At 27.8% G+C, this 20,873-nt stretch overlaps 2 protein-coding genes across 2 annotated transcripts; one reads left to right on the top strand and one right to left on the bottom strand.

The window, feature by feature from the left end:
- Positions 1–9,888: 9,888 nt before the first annotated feature.
- On the bottom strand, positions 9,889–11,767 carry LOC114195500 (Major facilitator superfamily protein). The gene is made up of 2 exons (XM_028085991.2): positions 10,601–11,767; positions 9,889–10,403 (listed from the first exon to the last, which is right to left on the bottom strand). Exons 1-2 carry the CDS (start codon positions 11,698–11,700, stop codon positions 9,980–9,982), a joined length of 1,524 nt encoding a protein of 507 aa, XP_027941792.1. The 5' UTR covers positions 11,701–11,767; the 3' UTR covers positions 9,889–9,979.
- Positions 11,768–18,258: 6,491 nt separating this feature from the next.
- LOC114193794 (Pentatricopeptide repeat (PPR) superfamily protein) lies at positions 18,259–20,589 on the top strand. The gene has a single exon (XM_028083734.2). The coding sequence runs from the start codon at positions 18,356–18,358 to the stop codon at positions 20,270–20,272; it is 1,917 nt and encodes a 638-aa protein (XP_027939535.1). The 5' UTR covers positions 18,259–18,355; the 3' UTR covers positions 20,273–20,589.
- The last annotated feature ends 284 nt before the right edge of the window (positions 20,590–20,873 follow it).

Below are 20,873 nucleotides of genomic sequence, written 5' to 3'. Positions count from 1 at the left end.
TGGATGTCTAACCACCACCTCGAAGCTGACCTAGATATAGTGGAGTCGTTAAGACTCCGCCAAGACCCATACTTTGAGTCCAGAACCTGTTTCCACAGACCATAATCCTCCACTCCCAATCTCCATTTCCATTTAGCTAAAAGCGCTGTATTGAATTTCCCAATATCTCTTATCCCCAAACCCCCAACCTCCTTTGGTTTGCAGATGTTTTCCCACCTAACCCACACTATTTTCCTATCTTCAGAGCCCTACCTCCAAAGGAAGTTTCTTGGTATTTTTATATGTTCCCTACACACGCTTTTTGGCGCTTTAAAGAATGAAAGATAGTATAGTGGTAGAGCAGATAAAACAGATTTTATAAGACAAAATCGACCAGCCATAGATAGAAGTTTGCCTTTCCAACTAGATAACCTGTTTCTAACTTTATCAATCATAGGTTGCCAGAATTTGTTATTCTTAGGGTTCCCTCCAATTGGAATTCCAAGATACACAAATGAAATTTTCATATGTTGACAATTTATAATGTTAGAGAAGTCTTTTAACAGTATTGCATCCAAGCCCAACCCCCAACTCTAGTTTTGGAGAAATTTACTCTAAGCCCAGACGCCAGTTCAAAACTTCTTAGAATAGTTTTTATAGCCCATGCATTTTGAACTTTTGCGTCACATATGAATAAAGTATCATTTGCAAACTATAGTAGCTTTACATTGGTTCCGTTAGTGCCGACTTCTATTTCACTATATAGATTTTTTCTAACAGCTTGTCTAACCAAACCTGCTAGGCCCTCCGCTACAATAAGGAATAAGAAGGGTGCCATAGGATCCCCCTACCTGAGTCCCCTTGTTGGTACAAACTCCTTAATAGGACTCTCATTGACTAGTATCGATATAGTTTATGATTCCAAACACTCTTTAATCCACCAAATCCACCTCGCACAAAACCCCAATCTACCCATCATGTAGTATAAGAAAACCCAACTTACTGAATCATAAGCCTTTTCATAATCTACCTTCACTATTGCTAGCATCTTCTTTTTAAGCTTACATTCTTCCACTACCTCGTTGGCCACCAAGATACTATCCAAAAGTCATCTTCCTTTGATAAATGCTTACGAATGAAACAATGTGATAACTTTATACATATTTCTTCTTTTTGTTGATTTGGATATATAGTTTGACTAGTAATATTAAGCATGGTCAACGTACTACTCAAAGAATTATATATATTTAAAAATAAAGTAAATTAGTTTATTTTAAAAACAACAATAAACAAGTTGTTTAACTCTTAAAAATTTACATGACATTTATTTGTTTTTAAAAATTAATATATCGAATAAATTTTAAACATTTAATTTATGATTTTTAATAGAATAAAATTAAAGCCATGCAAAATCTTCACTGAACTATATGTGAGTTATCTAATTAATATTTCTATTTTGTTTTTCATAATAATATTAAAGGAATTATAGTTAATGGTAAAGATTAACAAAATACTATTAAAATGTCATGAATTTTAAAATAATATTTTTTAGTAAGGACTAGAACAATAAAAAAGTATTTTATAAGGGCAGGTATATGTTTAAATAAATCATGTTTTTATTTTTAAAAGAAAATAATATTATTATAATAATTTATATTGTTAGAAAGAAACACAATGAGAGACGTTTTTTATGAAATTTTATACTTATAATAATATGTACTACTTTTACTATTGACTATTATTATAGTACAATATTAATCTATTTTTTTAAAAGTTAAAAGTAAGTGAACAAAACATGAGATATTACATAATATTAACGAATATTAAGGGTGAGGTAATTGTATTTTGAAAATCTAATCAATGAAGAGTGAGTTAGTTGTGAAGAAATATGGAATGCGAATAAAAACTTGCATCATAAACATACATTCCAATGGTTCTCGAGCTAACCAAGGCAAAAGCCCAGTCCCAGAAATAAAAAACAAAAAGTAATACAGTGTAATGGTGCTTCTTCTTGCACCTCCCTATTTTGCTTCCTGCACTCCCCAAACTACTTTTCATTAAAAATATAATAAAAATCTCCTCACCTTTTTACTTTAAATGTTTTTCAAATTAAATGTTTATTTCAGAAAATATTTTTGGATTCGAAAACAATTTCCAAAATGCTTATTTTGAAAAATTTTTATATTTCGAAACACTAATTAGAATATGGAAACAAATTTCGGAATAAATATTCTTAAAAGACATTTTCGAAAATACAGAACACTCATTTCGATTTTTTTTTTTTTAATTTCTGAATGATTATTTCGAAAAGAATTTTCGAATCTTCTGCAATCATCATTTTGGAATATAAAAAGAAAAATCTCGGAACAAGGGTTTCGGAAACGTGTATTTGGATCCGAGAATAACTTTTGAAACACCTGTTGTAGAAACATTTTTCGGATTCCAGAATATGTTTCTGAGTTCTGAATATATTTTTTTATTTGAAAATATCTTTTTGAAACAATAACTTTAGAATAAAAAAAATTCCGAATGTTATTTTTGAATCTGGAAATGTATAAAACATAAATCTTTCTTGTAATATCGTAATCGTGAATACAAAATGCTTGCACCTCTCATTATACATCTCTATTATTATAAAATTTAGAATTAAATATATTTTTATCGAAATTAAAAATATTTTTCTTTTAAATTTTAGACTAATTTAATATTTTAATTTAGAAAAATAGTATTTAAATTGTTTACATAATTAAATTTATTTTCGATTTAATTTTATTTAAAAATATGTTTAAAAATTAAATAAATTAAAAAAATTTGGTTAAAATAATTAAATTTACCTCTTTATGAAAGATAAGAAATTAAATTAATCCAAAATTTTGAAGAAAAATAATTTTAATCTTTACAAAAACATATTTAATCCTACAATTTGTAATGATTTTCAAATGATGTCAACGAGAATCTGAGCAGAAAAAATGTGATGCAGAGCACGAAGAAAGAGATAAATAAGAGGAGCGTCAATGAGATGGAGAAATGTGCAGGATTTATGTATTGGGATATGGAAGAAAAGAAAGGAAAATGGTGATTCGAAGACGAAGGATGTGAAGAGGATTTTGGAGATGTGAGGTGTGTGTGGCATGACTTGGCTAGATGCTCATGGAAGAAAAAATAAAATGGAAGAAGAAAAAGAATAAAAGTTAGGTTTTTTAATATTATTTAATTGAAGGGTAGAATAGAGATTAAACAAAATGGGTTGCAGGAAAAACAAAATGGGATGCAGGAAGTAGAAGCCCGTAAAATGATAAGCTAGTTGGACATATGTTATGGAAAGAGTTAAATGATCTAATGCACTAGAATAAGTTCAAGTAATTTGTATAAGAAAGTAAGTTTTACATTCATTTAATTTGTATAATATATGATTTTAAAACCTCTTTAAACTAATTTAATTATAATATATTAATAATATATATATCATTTACAACGACGTCTACTTATAATCTATTACGTACAAAAAGATGTTGACTTTTGTAATATTTCTTTAAAAATTATATTTAGTGATTTTATATAACATTAATGATATGTAAAACATATATACGTTTTTATTTATCTTCGTATGTTGTCAACTTTGTAATATATTTTTATGTAATAAAAAAAATTCTAAATATAAACTTATCTTTTCTACATGTATATTCTTTATTTTATTAATTTTATTTCTTTAAAATTTAGTTTTTCTGAACACTATAAGTTTGGAGTTAGAGTAAATATTTTTGTAAATAAGTAATGAAATTAGTAAATTTAGATGTTAAAAGTAAAATATGTGTGACTACGAAACTAATGACTAATGAGTAAACCAATATAAAAGATTATAATGACTAATGAGTAAACCAATATAAAAGATTATGACAATATCTTTTACCTAAAACCATAAGGCAATAGGTGCCACAATTGGATTATTAAAAGTCTCTCCCTCAAGTGTAGTCTCTTCCAATTGATACATCCATCCTCGAGTAGAAACAATTCAAAGCATAGGTATTACTGCTGATCTTTACTTGTATAGTCATTTTATCACAAAGGGGGATATTCTCTCTTGAAATCATGTCTAAAAGACTTCTGACAATTTACTTTGTAACCTAGGATTCTTCATCCACATACTCGAGTCTGTCATTGAGATAAACCATAAACTTTTATACTACTATTGAGACTTTTGAAAGGGGATTCATGGAGATTTAGCACCAATGAGCCATGAGTCAACCCACATAAGAGACTATGACATCATCTCTAACCCAAAAATTTTCTCATTTATACTCAATGTAAAATTCAAATGTACATTCGAATTTTTGACATATATGTATCACTCGTTATTGCTTGAGTAGAGATGATGCTCAAACAACATCATGGTACTCAAATGTTGAGTCTTGACAATGGGGCATGGGTTCATAAACACATGATAGACCATGAAATTACGTGTTAATGTTCAAGTGATGATAAGGTCACTTAAGTACTATAAAAGATCTTAGATTTCTGAAACTTATTACAGGTGACACAACATATGTGTCACTTATAAGTTTTTTGCACATATATGATTCACTCAAACGTAGAATAAGTGTTTGAGTGAGGAAGAGATATAATCAATTTTGCTTTATGGACTTGTCTCGCTCAAACGATTTGAAATTGCTCACGTTAGAATATTTTTTCAATTGTAGAAAGAACAGTTGTTCAAGAAAAAAATGTACCTAAGTAATACTTAATTAATAATGATAGTGATCATGACTTATATGTTAGATTAATTATATATTTTTATAAATGTATGAGCTCCCTATTTGATAATGTATTAATGATTAAATATACGCATTGATATGACATATATACGGTGGTATATATTATAATGTTTTTATAACATGTTATCTTTCATGGGTGTGTTTTCCTTTGTGGAAATGTTGTCCTAAAGGAGTTTTTATTTATTTATTTATTTTTATGGTTAACTGATTATTTAATCATTTAATCACATACATATAGGAATTCAGATGGTGAGAAAATGAAAGAGATTATTGTATCATATTTTTTTATATTAGAGACAAATGACCATCATGAGATAAGAAAGGTTGGCTTTTATCACTATGTTTCTCATAAATCATATGTTAATTATCGATGAGATATGCTTAATAAATCTTTCGGAATATGTCGTGTTAAACAAATTACCACGTCACATTAAACATCTCAATTGCAAGTGATTTAGCTATAATTTTTTTATGTATGATGTATAATCATAATATGATATAATTGATATATGAAAATGTTATTTATATACATTCTCTAAGATGATTCTTCTTAAATTAACTTACCATTTACTATAGTGACACTTGGTATAGAAACAAATATCATAGCAAGTGACAGTAGATAAACTATCTAATAATAATATGATTTAATTTTACTATAATTAATATTTCTATATATATAATATTTATGAAGTATCTATATTTATAATATTTATGAAGTCTCTACGAGTGCTATTAGTGTATGTCTATTTTGCTCTTTTTAGTAAGAAAAACAGAGAAAATGAAATGTACGATTGAAGACTTTTTCTTAAACAATTTTAGAGGAAGAACGTGTACATATTCTTTTGAAAAACAAAAAGTTAACAAGGCAAATATGTAATAATGGAGAAAATGGGAGGATAACGTAATTACAAGAATAGAAGAACGGTACATAATTGAAATGAAGGTGTGTCACGGCAATCGTCAGCATCGTTGTAGTTTTGTTCACCACATACTAGGTGAGATATTGTGTTGGAAAACCATTTGAAGAATTAATGTTATGGTCCCATATTATAGAGGAGTGTCGATTTTCTCATAATGTTGGTGTGGCTGGCTAAGGATGTTAGAGGACTATTATGTAGCTAATGGGTTACGTATTCTCATAATTGATGGTTAAGGGTGAAGCATTTACTTTGATTTGATGCAAAAAAAGTTAATTTTTTTATTAAGATTTGACATGCTAGAAAATTCTATTGGTGAAAGAGAAGGATCTTCTCTACTTTCATGCATCAGGAGTTATTGTTTTACTCCCGTTATTATTGACTTTATTATTTTCAATAATAGTATGAATCTCATTACCCTCCACACTTTTACAATCTCTTCTAAACGAGGGAAATATGAAAAATGAAATTGATTTTTATGAATTTCAAATAATGTATACATAAACTTGAAAATAAAATTTTAAATTATTTTATAAAAGTTGTGGAAGAAAATTTTCACAAATTTACTCTAAGTTTTATTACAAGTTCATTGAAATAACATTATATATGTTGTATTATCTATTAAAAAAAACTTTACCATAATTATTTTTAAAAGATGTTTTCGAAGGTTGAAGAGGAAATTATATTTACATTTTTCTTGATCTTGATTTCGAGATAATGTAAGACTATTGGATTTATCACAACAAATTCGTAGTCGAGGTATAATGGAAATGAGAGTTCATCTTAAAAATTACTTTTCAATTTTTTCTAGTTGAAGACTAAGGGAATGAGGTTTCAATTTCCTTGGAGAACTAGGATTTGTGTTTGGAATCTCATTTTCATTCTCACAAACGACATTGTTAGGTTCAATGATTATATTCAATATATTTTTCCCTTTGGAGTTCAAAACTCTGTTACGATTTTGTACGTCTTAAAAGATTAAAGGAGAAAGATATATTTAAATTATTTTTTATCTTGACTCTTATGTTATGTTTAGATGAGGTAATTTAGAAGGGTAGTTCATTTATTTGAATAATTTAAAATTCTTTAACTAAAATGACTTATTTGGATAAAGTAATTAGAAAGAAATTAGAATTTAACAAAATTTGGAAGGTATTTCAAATGAGTAAAATAGAAGAAATCCAAATACTCTAAAAAAAAGAATTTTGAAATTCCACTCCTTTTCACTCTTTTCACTTCACTCACGAAGTTTGAGCCTAGACAACTTAAACTGAAGCCATAGTCGAGACACTTTAAGCAAAAGGCACAATCGAATCGATTTAGACTGGAGGTCGAGCCGAATCGTCTCAGGTTGAAAGACATCTTAGATTGGCCTATGTAGAAGTTAAAGACAAATCGATCCAGATTGAAGTTCGAGTTGCCTCGACTAGGTCTAAAGGTCGTCTAAAGGTCCATATTAGATGTTAGTATACGTACAATGAAAATGTTGGATTATATTTTACTAAACGTAACTTTCTTGGATTAGATTCTAATGGAAATATATCTAAGTAAGAAGAAGGCAACATATTTGCTTTCAAAAGAAGATGGGAGATGGATTTAGCACAAAAAGTTAGTGATGTCAATGTAAATCAAATTTAAAAAATTACTAGAAAAACTAACTATAAGGACTGCTAAACATTTCTTGAAAAACTCATTCTCTGTGAAACATGGATGAAAGAGATACAAATCAAAAGTTTTTTTAATCTTCCAAAAGTATTCTAAACCGTAGTAACTCTTGCACATGAATATGTTTGGACCAATTAAGACGTTAAATCATAGAGTGAAAAAAATATGAACTTGTCAAATAGATGACTATAACGAACTTATATAAATTTACTTCCTCCAACAAAATAAGTATTTCAAGATGTTTGAGATATTCTATAAAAGATTAAAGGCATAAATATTATTTTGAATCTCATGCATGAGAAGTGACTATGACACTGAATTTGAAATTGGAGAGCGTAAAAAAAATGAAATTTTTCACAAATTTATTTACTGAAAATACTTTAACAAATTGAGATGAAAGCAATAGCATAACTCCACATAAGAGATGAGTATAGACTTAGAATATTATTTTTTATGTGCAAAACATGGTATTGATTAGATCAATTTGTTGGGTTTATATATTTCATCATATGAGTTATGGTTATAGACATTGAGAGATTGTGGTTCGATATGATCCATCGGCTCTGAACCACTATCTGAACCACTGATGGGTTATATTTTTTCATATATATGATTTATAGATATAGTCATCGAGAGATTGTTGTTATATATATATATATATATATATATATATATATATATATATATATATATATATATATATATATATATATATATATATATATATATATATATATATATATATATATATATATATATATATATATAAGTCTTGCACATAGAAGACATTTGACATCACTTTAACCCAAAATCTTAAGACAATGGTGTTATGGGTCTTTATTTTTATATAATGTTTAACTTTGTCTATTCTATCCCATATGGGACTTTTACTCACACTTATACTATTCCCAACACAATTTTAGATAAAAGTCCTTATGCAATTTGGAAAGAAAAAGAAATCAACACTTCTTATTTCTCTATTTTTTTTAGATGAATATTTTGTCTTTTGAAAAACTATATAATTAACATGACAAATTTTATTTCAAAGTTTACAATAATATATTATTGAAATAATATAAAAATTAAATATTATCAGATTGAAAACGATAATCTATATATATATATATATATATATATATATATATATATATATATATATATATATATATATATATATATATATATATATATGTTTGCAAGCAAAGTGCATATATGGCTATAGAGCTACGTAAACCACTAAAACTGCATTCGTATGTTCGAAGACAGCGATTTAAAACCATAATACCGGCATTGGCTTCATTGTTAGTATTATTAATTACGATTTCATAAGTTAGCTAGTTTTTATTTTGTGATTGTTAGGATCATTAATTAAGATTTAGTTAGAGTTACTTAGTTTTATTTATTTTATGAATGTTTTCAATTTTTTTAACCGTATTTTATAAATGACTATTTTAAATAGTTTGCTTATATATATGCGCTAATTTGATTAGAAATATTTTAGAATATTGTATCATATTAATGATAGAAAAATGAAATTTAAACGTATCTAGTTAAAATTAAATAATAAAATAAGAACACTTCATTTTAAATAAAACTGAAAGAGTTTAAAATTAATTAAAAATAAAATTATAATGACTTCAATATATTTTTCATCATTTAAACTAAATTAATTTAGGAAGTATATCTAAATGTATCCATCTTTATTATTTTACATTCAACAACTTCTTTTATCAATCATTTACTATAGAATATATATAGCTATAATCTATCCATTTATAAAGGGATCAATTTTGATAATTACTCGATAATGTACACATTTCAATACTAATTTGACCTTTATTGATATAAATTATTTTATCTTTTAAATTTTGTATCTATTTTTTTATAATTATTTTTTAAAAATATAGTTTGTATAAATTTAATACCATTTTTATTTTAATAATAATTAGAATATTTTTATTTTTTCAACCATAAGTTAAAAGAGGATGCATATGTTTTCATTGAGGTGGTTTAATCTTTTTAACTACAGTTTTTCTATCAAATTTATGTAAATAAAGGATTACGTAGTTTGATTGATGAAGTCGATGGAGACTAGTTTTCGTATTGGTAGAAGTAAATTATGAAATGATTTCACAATTTAAGCCATATTGTTGTCCATTTTGGCATCACAAATAGATGACAGCACTTCACAACCAACTAAACATTTATGTCAATCATTATATTTGATACGTGTGATACATTTTGGCCTATAATTTTAATTAATTACCATTGAAATGGTCTACGAACTCATCTAAAAGCACTAATTAGTGTTCAATTAACATTTCCTATTATTCTCTCTCTTTCTATATTCACATAATTTATTACACCAAAAATGTGGTATCTTATGCATATATAGGGTCTTCATTGATTTTCTTTTCCTTTGAACACTGCTCATGCAATAAAAGATCAAGCAAATTACAAATTTTTTTTACCATTTTACCATCGTTGCGTTTTATGGAGTACAAGAATAATAATTTTAAAACTGAAAAAGATATAAAAAAAAAGACAGTGTAATGCTTTGTATAAGACAAGTATAAGGTAATATTATACTGTCTGTGTATATTAGATTGTATCAAAAACGTATACATCCATATATGTATATGTGTCCTATAGTTTATGTGAGTAAAAGTTGCGAGTCCTAGCATGTAGAACGCAAGCCAAGAAGGTGCCAAAGAAACAAAGGGAACCCCATACGATGAAAGTGTTCCTGTAGCATTCCATGCCCATGCATTTTCCATTTTCGTTCCCTCCTTTATGGTAAACAATAGCAGCCAAGTATCCAAACAAAAGGGACCCCACAGGAATGTTGGCCACCACCACATTATGGTTCACTGAGAAATTCTTGGTTCCAAAGAGTTCAGTGGTCATCGACACCGCAATTGAAGTGATTGCACCAGTACACACTCCAATTATGGCAGTGCTAACATACAGTGCAAGGTGAGTCTTGTTCAGCAGTAAGAAAAACGCCCCAGCAATTGGACCCATTAATGCCATCATAGAACCTGGTTTTGATATTGCACACTTTTTATCCCTGCATATACCCCATACCATCAAAAACAAAAATGTCAATAAAAGTAGAGGGTGATTTAATACCAGGTTCATCTTCATTGATGTAGATCAACTAACACATTTATATCTCTTATTTCAATTATGTTACAGAGTAAATGCAGTAGGCACTGGTTGGTGTTAGATGGGAATAGCTAGGAAGGTAGAAAATGAGTTATTTACCTGTAAAAGTAATCTACTATAGATGGCATGAGACGTCCAAAGAACCCAAAAGAAGAAGACAAAGACACCAACGATGAGGTTCCTGAGTAACCCCGGGATTCAGCGATTTGCCCCAAGTTATTCAGAAACACCAAACCCAGTGTTGCACCGAACAAATACACCAAGAAGTATAACCAGAAATCTAGTCTTCTCAGCATTAATTTTGCTCCTATTTCTTCTCTTACACCTACATCATGAATTTCTTCGCTTTCTTCACCCTCCTTCACCTCATTCACCTCATCCTCAGTAGCAAAATTGTAGACTCTTTGTTTTTCTGTATTTTTGTGCCATGACCCCACGATCATCATGGAAAGTGGAAGTAACAGAGGCATGAGAAGGGACAGTAGAATACCAATAAGGCTCCCCAGTGGAGATATTTTGTTTGAGACAAACTCCAAACTGCTCATCACAGCGTAGATTCCAGTGGCGATTGTTATAGCAAAGATAACATCAAATCCAACCCTACTTTGTTTAGGACTTAAGACTTCAATTTCTCTAACCACAGGAGTTGCTATTAGGCTAACTAGCAGAGGTAAAACTGAGTTTAGAAAGAGAAAGGTTATGGCCCTTTTTTTGTGTCCAGCAACATCAACAATGGTGGTGTAAACCTTAGCACTTAACCCTTGGTAACTAGTTGTTATCCCCACAGCAACTTGGCGATCAGATGGGAAGTTCCTTATGGTGATGACATAGCAGACAGTGTTAATCCAACAAATGCTGTTTCCTGCTAAAACAGTAAGAAAGAAGACATGCCAGTAGGAGAGAGAGGAGATATGGTTTGTGATGAAGAGAAATTGTACACCATAGCCAATCAACCCAAGAGTTGAACCAATCATGAGAACAAGCCAAAGGGGTAAGTAAACAGCAGCAAGGCCAGACAAAAAACCAAACAGTTTGCCAGCATCAGAGGCAAAAGCAAGGTTATTGAGCTGAAACTGGGAAATGGAAAGAAGCTGTTTCAGCTGTGATGAGTAAGCAGGGAAATTGGTGTTTGTTCCAGTTATGGATTGGAGCCAAATGATGCCCACAAGACTCAGCCATTGAAAAGCTGTTGAAGGCATGGTGAAGAAGCTGGTGAGAAAATTTGAACTGCACACTTCTTAACTCACAGTAACTAATGCTGTTGTGTTCGTCTTATATATGCTGAAAACAAAATCAAAAGAATATATGCTTAGTCATCACCTAATTAATCTCTCCAACACATTTTTTTTAATCTGTCTAAAGTAATTATAAATTATATCACATAAAGAAAAACAAATATTTAATCACTTCCGATTAATAAATGTAGTTAAAGTAGTAAATTTTAATTAACGAAGTCATAAATGAAAAAATAGTAATTAGTGTGATTTTATGTTATTTAATAATTTTTAATGCAAATACACACAAAAAAAATGTTAGATAAAATTCGTAGCAACACTACTAAGGAATTAAATGGAATAATGTGGCTGTACAAGTAAAATGTGGTTTTAAATCAACCACGACCTATGCTAGAAAATATTTTGCTGGAGGAATGGGATCTGTCTTACATTAATATGAATTTAAGAGCATTTATTAATAGTTAAGATATTCTCAAGAGATTTTTAAACTAGAAAGAGTTGAAATAACAAAATATTTAAGTATTTAATTTCATACAATTTTGCAACACAAAAGTTTAATATTAAACTCAAAACTTTAGTTTTTTTATATAAATTGAAAAACTTTATAAAATAGTTATAAACTATTTTCACAGGTCCTGTATTTCAAACACCGCATGATTTTTCATGGTGCAAAAGAGAAATTTTATCATATATAATAATTTATATACCAAGTTATATAATTAACATTAATTTTTATGTTTTCTTTTTTTGAGCTCTATAGGGATTACATGTTGTATACGGTAATGTGTATATTAGAACAGAAGAGACTCAAGAAAGATTCTTTTTTTTTTTCTTCTTCTTCGCTAACTTTATGATAGATAATAAATGCTGAGGGAAAAATATTGTTACAGATTTTGATTTTTGTTATTAAATTAAAAAAAATTAACCATTAATATATATTTAGTTATTTGGGCTTCTACCACGATATGATTTCATATCACAATAGAGGAGTCAGCTTCATGCTATATACACCCCCTTACTACACACTTTTTTTTTTCTTGTTCTCATTATCAAAACACACTTATTTCCTCTGCAGTCATGCTTTACTACTTACTATACACACTATTTTATGCTTTTACCCTCGCCACCTCTCGATAATATTTGTGGTATAATAAATATTAATATGTTTCAAATTAAATTAAAATAGCTTTCTCTTTCTCAATATTATCTCTTCCTTTTCTATAGAAACTTTGGTTGAAAATGTCTTCGAAAAAAATATTCTCAAAAATACTTTTTTGTTTTGTTTTGTTAATAGTATGAAAAATTAATTATTTTAGAATATTACTTATTTTCAAAAATTATAAATTAATCTCTCTGAAATAGTAATGAAAAAATGTATTAAAAACATTCAAGGAAGTATTTTTTTTTTCAAAATGCTCTATTTGCAATCTAAAATATACTTTTGTGAACATATTTTTATTTTAAAAATATCGTGACAAATCATTTTTAGAACACTCTTTCCATTTTTATATTCGGGAATTAAGAAAATAAAAGGATTCTAAAATGCAAACAGATAATGTTCTAGAAATAAATTTCAAAAAACGTTCATTAAATTCCGAAACATTAAAAGGAATAAAAAAATATTGTTTTTAGAAATACTTTCCAAAACATCCAGGGCAATTCAAGGGTTTGAAAGGAAAAACAAACTAAAAAAATTAAGACGTTTTATTTAAAATTTATTTTTTGAAATTATTTTATCCAAAATTATTTATTAAATAGTTGAGATTAATTTCCTTTTATATTTTTTTAATAGATAATTAACCTATTTCATTTAAGATTTCTCTATTCTCAACCCCTTTGGCTAGTTTACTTCTACAAGAAACATTATTAAATAATTTGAAACAAAAACAAAAGATTATTTAAATCTCTAGAATGAATTAACTATTTTCGTATTTCTCTTAGACAATATTTAAATATAATTTGATAAAAAAAAGTGTTTAGAATGTATATCATTTGAGAAATCAATATATGTGATCTTAATATGACTCTTTTCTAATCAAATTTGTACAATATTCTTTCATTGACTTAGATCATATATAGTTTTATTAAGAATAGAATCCTCTCAATTTCCCTCTCGTTATCATGACTTTGAGAATTAACTACTCTTTCTCTATTATTATTTTCATCTATATCTATATTGTTATTATGTTGTTCATTCAAAGATTACTTACTTGTATTTTCTAATTCATTTTTCTTATATATTTTTATAAATGTATTCATAGTTCCTTTTTGTGATGCAATTAAATATCAACTTTTCTCTTCTTTAAGATTTTTTAATACTCTAATTCAAATTTTCTAGTTGAAATATATATTTTGATATGAAATAAAAAATTATAATATATAAAACACTACTAATATATATATATATATATATATATATATATATATAATGAGTTAAAACAATAAAATCTAACCTCGTGATGGTTGTTAAGAAAATTGATCGTAGACTCATAGTATCTTGAAGTCTCAATTCTCTTTTTCTTTCTCAAGTCTCAACTTTCGTAAACCTGTAAAGTTTATTTTGAGATTCATCATTAATATAAACAATTAAAAAAGTTATTGTTCATGTCAACTAGAATCCTAAACCCCAATTCCTAAACAAAATCGGACAAAAAAAACACATCTATAATCCTAATACAAATTCAAAAACTAGAGTAAAAACAATATCAACACAAATAGAAAAAAAATATTAATCGTAAATGAGAATAAAAAGATTGGTACACAAGGGAAGTATGAGATTCAAAGAATTAAATTTGTCAAAACTCTAAAAAAGAATAACTCTAGAATAAAAGAAAAGAAGGACAAACAAGTAGTGGAACCAACAAAGCAGACGAGAAGTCATACAAAGATAAAAGACTAAAATAAAATTAAAGTTGAAATCAGAGATAAAAGAAGAAAATATGATTAAAATCCAGGTCACACAGAGATAAAAGAACAAAATTGAAGTCACATAAAGATAAAAAAAGAAAATAGAATCAAAATTGAAATCATATAAAGATAAAATAAGAAAATATGATTAAAATCCAAGTCACATAGAGATAAAAGAAAAAAATTTGAAGTCACATGGAGATGAAAAAAGAAAATAAAATCAACATTGAAATCACATAGAGATAAAAATAAAAAAAATAGAATCAAAATTAAAATCACATAAAGATAAAATAAGAAAATAGAATCAAAACTAAAATCACACAGATAAAAAAAGCAAATAAAATCAATCAAAATTCAAATCATATAGAGATAAAAGAATAAGATAGAATCAAAATTGAAATCATCTATGTAAGACATAAAAACTTCTTTTTTAAAATGAAAAATCTTATAAATCAAAATGAAAACTAAACGAAATGAGAAATATTATATAATTCTAAATGAAGCAAAATCTACTAATTTTTTATAATACAAAGAAGAATTAGATGAATTTTATCAATATCCAAATTTATTGTATATAAAAGAATACAAAAAAGTAGGTTAATTTCTTGATTTCTTCCGTAGAGATCGAACTCTTCCAATTTTTTATTTCTAAAAAAGATAAAGATAAAATAAGAAAATAGAATCAAAATTAAAATGACACATAGATAAAAAAAAAGCAAATAAAATCAATCAAAATTAAAATCACATAGAGATAAAAGAATAAATATAATCAAAATTGAAATCACCTCTGTAACGTGACATAAAAAACTCCTTTTTTAAAATGAAAAATCTTATATATCAAAATGAAAACTTAACAAAATGAGAAATATTATATAATTCTAAATGAAGCGAAATATACTAATTTTTTATAATACAAAGAAGAATCAGATGAATTTTATCAATATCCGAATTTATTGTATATAAAAGAATACAAAAAAGTAGGTTAATTTCTTGATTTCTTCCGCAGAAATCAAACTCTCCCAATTTTTTATTTCTAAAAAAGATAGAGATAAAATAAGAAAATATAATCAAAATTAAAATGACATATAGATAAAAAAAAAGCAAATAAAGTCAATTAAAATTGAAACCACTTAGAGATAAGAGAATAAAATAAAATCAAAATTAAAATCACATCTGAATAAAAGAAGCAAATAAAATCAAAATTGATTATAAGAGAATAAAGATAATTAATTATTATATTTTTTCTGACCAAAATTATAATTTATTGAAGAAAATTAAATATTTTTAATACCAATAAAAATTAGTAAACACTAATAATTTTTTAATTGAATTTTATTTTCAAACATAAATTTATAATTAATTTGATATAAGTATATTAGTATACTTTTTTTTAAACGTAATTTTATAATTAATTTAATAAATATATTAGTACTAAAAGAATATTTTGAGACCATTTTTCTCCAACTTAATTTTATAATTAATTTAATAAAGAAATATTAATATTAAAAAAAATTGAGATTTTTTTTTAAATCTAAAACAAATGTTTTACCTGTTTATACTTAAACTGGCCCTACCAAAGATTAAAATAAATCCAGAAAGAATTTCCAATATACAACGAGAATGATCCAAAAAGTATTTTTCCATAAGACTATTTTTATTTTTCATTATGGAATGCACCAGTTGAACTACTTTTTTTATTTTGACATTTAAAAAGAAAAACTCTCTAGAGCATATTTTAGTCTAAAATCTTTGGAAAGTATTTCGAAAACAAGAAAACGAATGAAAAAAAGAAAAAAAAAAAGAGAGGATAGAGGTAGGCAAATACATCATTTTTAATAGAAGAAATAAGTGTATTTAGAAAAAACAAAATTAAAAAGTAAAGTCTAAACAGAACATTTTTCATCAGAACCCAGATTTTCACCTTTAAGCAGAAAAACATATTATCTAATTAAGAGTTTGGAAATTTACCGTTAGAAAACGTGCTTTTTGAAATCTAGGAGTCTTCTCTTGCTCACCAAACATGCCTTTACGAAGTTTTGATCGATAATGGGTAATCACTCTCTCAATTCTTACAATGGTTGTACAACCATATCACATCAACATTCTTATTTATAACTTCTCACACCTCTTTATGAATTTAAAAAATAATAATATCATATTTTATGTGAGAAGTTAAATTTAATTAGATATGGTGATAATTAATAAAATTATATTTTATTGTTTATCTTATCTAACACGTTCAATTTAATCAGATATAGAGATATTATATCATATTCACACCTCCTAAAATGGATTTAAGAACAAGTGATTTCTTATTTAATCAATTTCAATTTAATAAGATAGAGTGGGATAACTAATTAAATTATCCCGCATCCTTTTAATAAATATAAAAACAAATTTAATCATATTATCTTATATAATAAAATTCGATATAATAAATATAGCAAAGATTAATCAAATAATATTTTAGTCAATTATTTCAATCATCCAACAAATTCAATTTAATTATTTGAAAAGAAATTAAATCATATTTTATGTAATTAAATTCAAATATAATAAGAGATAGTGATACTTAATTAAATAATATTTAATCAATTATCTTATTTAAAAAATTCAATTGGTTTAGATATTGGTAATAAATTTAATCATCTCTAATGGATCATTTCATCTAATCAAATTCAATTTAATCATATCTAGTGATAGTTAGTTAAATTTAGTAAATTATATACTTTAATAAGATACAATCATAATTGATTAAATTATATATAATCGATTATCTTATAATTAAATCAAGTAATATATATCTACTCTCTTGCTCTATTAAAAAAATGTTTTTAGTTTTTAAATTTTGATGCAACTAATTTGTCTTTATCTATACTTAGATATAATTTGATTCTCAAACTTAAAAAAAATAGATATAGTCCTTATAATTTATTTGCGTTAAATTTTTTTGACGTATCAAACAACATTTAAGCTGATCGATTTGATACGTCCTAACTCAAATATCAAATCTAAAACAAAAATTAACATGTGAAAAAATCAATATCCTTGAATTAAAAGAGTTTATATTTATTTATTTTTAAGTTTAAAGATGAAAATGTATCAAAATTTTAAATTTAAAATAGGAGCAAATCCAATTCTATCCTCAAATTTACAAATTATAACATTTAAAAGAGAAAAAGTATGTGATCTCCGTCTAGAAAAGGACAACAGGTTGAGACGGTCACGAATAACGCCTACCCGTTACCTGACTTGCAAAAAAAATATAAAATTCATTCATACATATCTATTTACTCGTTGGATACCAGTTTAAAAAACTACCCATGAGGTTTCAAAAAAATCTACGAATATCCATGAATATCCCATATCTACAAATATTTAAAAAAGATATAATTTTTTAAATAAAATTATAAAAGACATAAAATATAATATAAATTAAAATTTAATTTTAATTTTAATTAAATTTAACCTAATAAAATTTTAATTTAATTTAATTTAATAAAATATAAATTATATTTTATTTTTTATAGGATGAACAATGAATACCCAACAAACACGATTAGTATAATACCTCCATATCCCCTCCTCCATCCATTCAATAATCTTGTAAAAGTACATGCACTATATCATTGGCAGATAAGAGTCACTTTTTAGTTTCAAACTAATCTCAATGTGACCTCTATCTCACTTCACTCTGCAATTGCACAGTGGCATGTCAACTCTGAACAAGAAAAACATTGCAGGCAAAGTAGCCGATCTTCATCAACTTAGACAGCTCCATGCACAACTCGTCCTCCACTCCCACCACCACCGCAACCACTGGGTGGCGCTTCTCCTTACCGAATGCACGCGCCTCCTTGCACCCTCAAACTACACCTACCACATTTTTCATTTAGCAACATATCCCAATGCTCATGTCTTCACCTGCATGCTCAGATATTACTCCCAAATCTCTGCTACCACAGAAGTTACTTCTTTCTTCAAACACATACGATACTACGACATTAAGCCCGATGCATCGTTTTATCTGGTTTTGATCAAATCTGCAGGAAAGGCCAGCGCGCTACTTCACGCTCATTTACTCAAACTAGGACACTGTCGCGATCATCATGTCCGAAATGCAATTATGGTTACGTATGCTAAGTCTGGACATATTGAGGTTGCCAGGAAACTGTTCGATGAAATGCTCGACAGAACTGTTGCAGATTGGAACGTCATGATCTCTGGATATTGGAATTGCGGGAATGGAGATGAGGCCAGTAGACTTTTTCGCACGATGGGCGAGTCGGAAAGGAATGTTATTACTTGGACCGCCATGGTAACTGGACACGCAAAGATGGGGAATTTAAAGGTTGCAAGGAGATATTTTGAAAAGATGCCAGAAAGAAGTGTGGTATCATGGAATGCAATGCTATCAGGATACACTCGGAGTGGAGCAGCACAAGAGACTGTAAGATTGTTTAATGAGATGCTTAGCTCTGGTAATGAACCAGATGAAACAACTTGGGTGATTGTCCTGTCATCTTGCTCATTACTTGGTGATCCTTGTCTTGCTGAGTCAATTGTCGAAAAGTTAGGCAAAATGAAGTTTCGTTCAAATTATTTTGTCAAGACAGCTCTTCTTGATATGCATGCGAAGTGTGGTAACCTTGAGGAAGCTCAGAAGATTTTTGACCAATTGGGTCTGTGTAAGAATTCTGTCACATGGAATGTCATGATTTGCGCTTATGCAAGAGTGGGTAATTTATCTATGGCAAGAGAACTTTTTAATAAGATGCCAGAAAGGAACACTGTATCATGGAATTCGATGATTGGTGGTTATGCTCAAAATGGCGAGTCACTAAAGGCAATCGAGCTGTTCAAGGAAATGATATGGAGTAAAGATTCAAAACCAGATGAGGTGACTATGGTGATTGTTTTTTCTGCCTGTGGACACCTTGGAAGACTGGGCTTAGGGAATTGGGCTGTCAGTATCCTCAATGAAAATCATATCAAGCTTAGTATCTCTGGATATAATTCTTTGATTTTCATGTACTTAAGATGTGGAGATTTGGAAGATGCAAGAATAGTATTTCAAAAAATGGAAAACAGAGATCTAGTTTCCTATAACACGTTGATTTCCGGGCTAGCAGCACATGGGCATGGAACGGAAAGCATCAAGCTAATGTCAAAAATGAAAGAAGATGGTATTGAACCAGACCGCATAACATATATTGGGGTATTGACTGCATGCAGTCATGCAGGATTATTGGAGGAGGGTTGGGAAGTTTTTGAATCAATCAAAGTTCCTGATGTAGACCACTATGCATGTATGATTGATATGCTAGGTCGAGTAGGTAAATTAGAAGAGGCTATGAAGTTGATTCAAAGAATGCCAATGGAGCCCCATGCTGGCATTTATGGTTCTCTTTTAAATGCTACCAGCATTCACAAGCAAGTTGAACTCGGGGAACTTGCTGCAGATAAATTGTTCAAGGTTGAACCACATAATTCTGGAAATTACGTGTTGCTTTCCAACATATATGCTTTGGCTGGTAGGTGGAAAGATGTTGACAAAGTTAGGGATAACATGAGAAAACAGGGAGTGAAGAAAACAACAGCTAGGAGCTGGGTGGAGCATAGCTCGTAAGTTCATCGTTAGAAAACATACCACATGAATATCATATATTTATAATGTCTAAGAAATCTCAAGGTTAAGTTGAGGAAGGCAGGATATATATGTTGAAGTATAAAGGGAAAGTAGGGAAATTTTAATAATTATTGAAGAATTGAAGAAAATTAGAAAAGTACAAAAACGTTTTATTTATTGTTGTATTAAGTAATATCAGACAGCAATATGTGTTGCATCTATAATTCAAAAAACATTTGATAATGTAAATAGTTTTTATTTTATTGTAATAACTACAAATCTTCTATCAAAATAAATGGTTTTGATTTTGTCATTTAGACTTTCTCTCCTAGTTGTGCTCTGTGAACCTCCCCACTCTTCTGCAACTATCGTGTCTTATGAGCTGAAGATTTATCTTATTGATCAACTCAAATGAATAGTATATAGTGAGTGATGGATCCTATATTTATTGATCTTTTATTAAGTCTTAATGGCAGGGTTTAGTGAATGTACCTTGTGGTAAATGACAAAGTAAAGGTCAGTATTGAGTTATTCATGGTTAAGAAATGTTTTTGTTAAGAGGAAGTATACCAATAAAAGAGACATGTAGTAGGAAAAAAAA

Source organism: Vigna unguiculata, chromosome 8 (assembly GCF_037176805.1).
Source record: "Vigna unguiculata cultivar grain cowpea cultivar isolate G323 ecotype 2 chromosome 8, ASM3717680v1, whole genome shotgun sequence".
Lineage (NCBI taxonomy): Eukaryota > Viridiplantae > Streptophyta > Magnoliopsida > Fabales > Fabaceae > Vigna > Vigna unguiculata.
The sequence above is the reverse complement of the archived record's forward strand: the minus strand, read 5'-3'. Positions and strand labels throughout refer to the sequence as shown.

What these genes read in the sequence shown, in the direction of transcription:
- LOC114195500 (XM_028085991.2), bottom strand. Translation starts at nt 11,700, where the DNA reads ATGCCTTCAACAGCTTTTCAATGGCTGAGTCTTGTGGGCATCATTTGG. An exon ending in ATAGTAGATTACTTTTACAG is followed by an intron (nt 10,404 to 10,600) that starts GTAAATAACTCA and finishes GGGTATATGCAG; the next exon opens with GGATAAAAAGTGTGCAATAT.
- LOC114193794 (XM_028083734.2), top strand. Translation starts at nt 18,356, where the DNA reads ATGTCAACTCTGAACAAGAAAAACATTGCAGGCAAAGTAGCCGATCTT.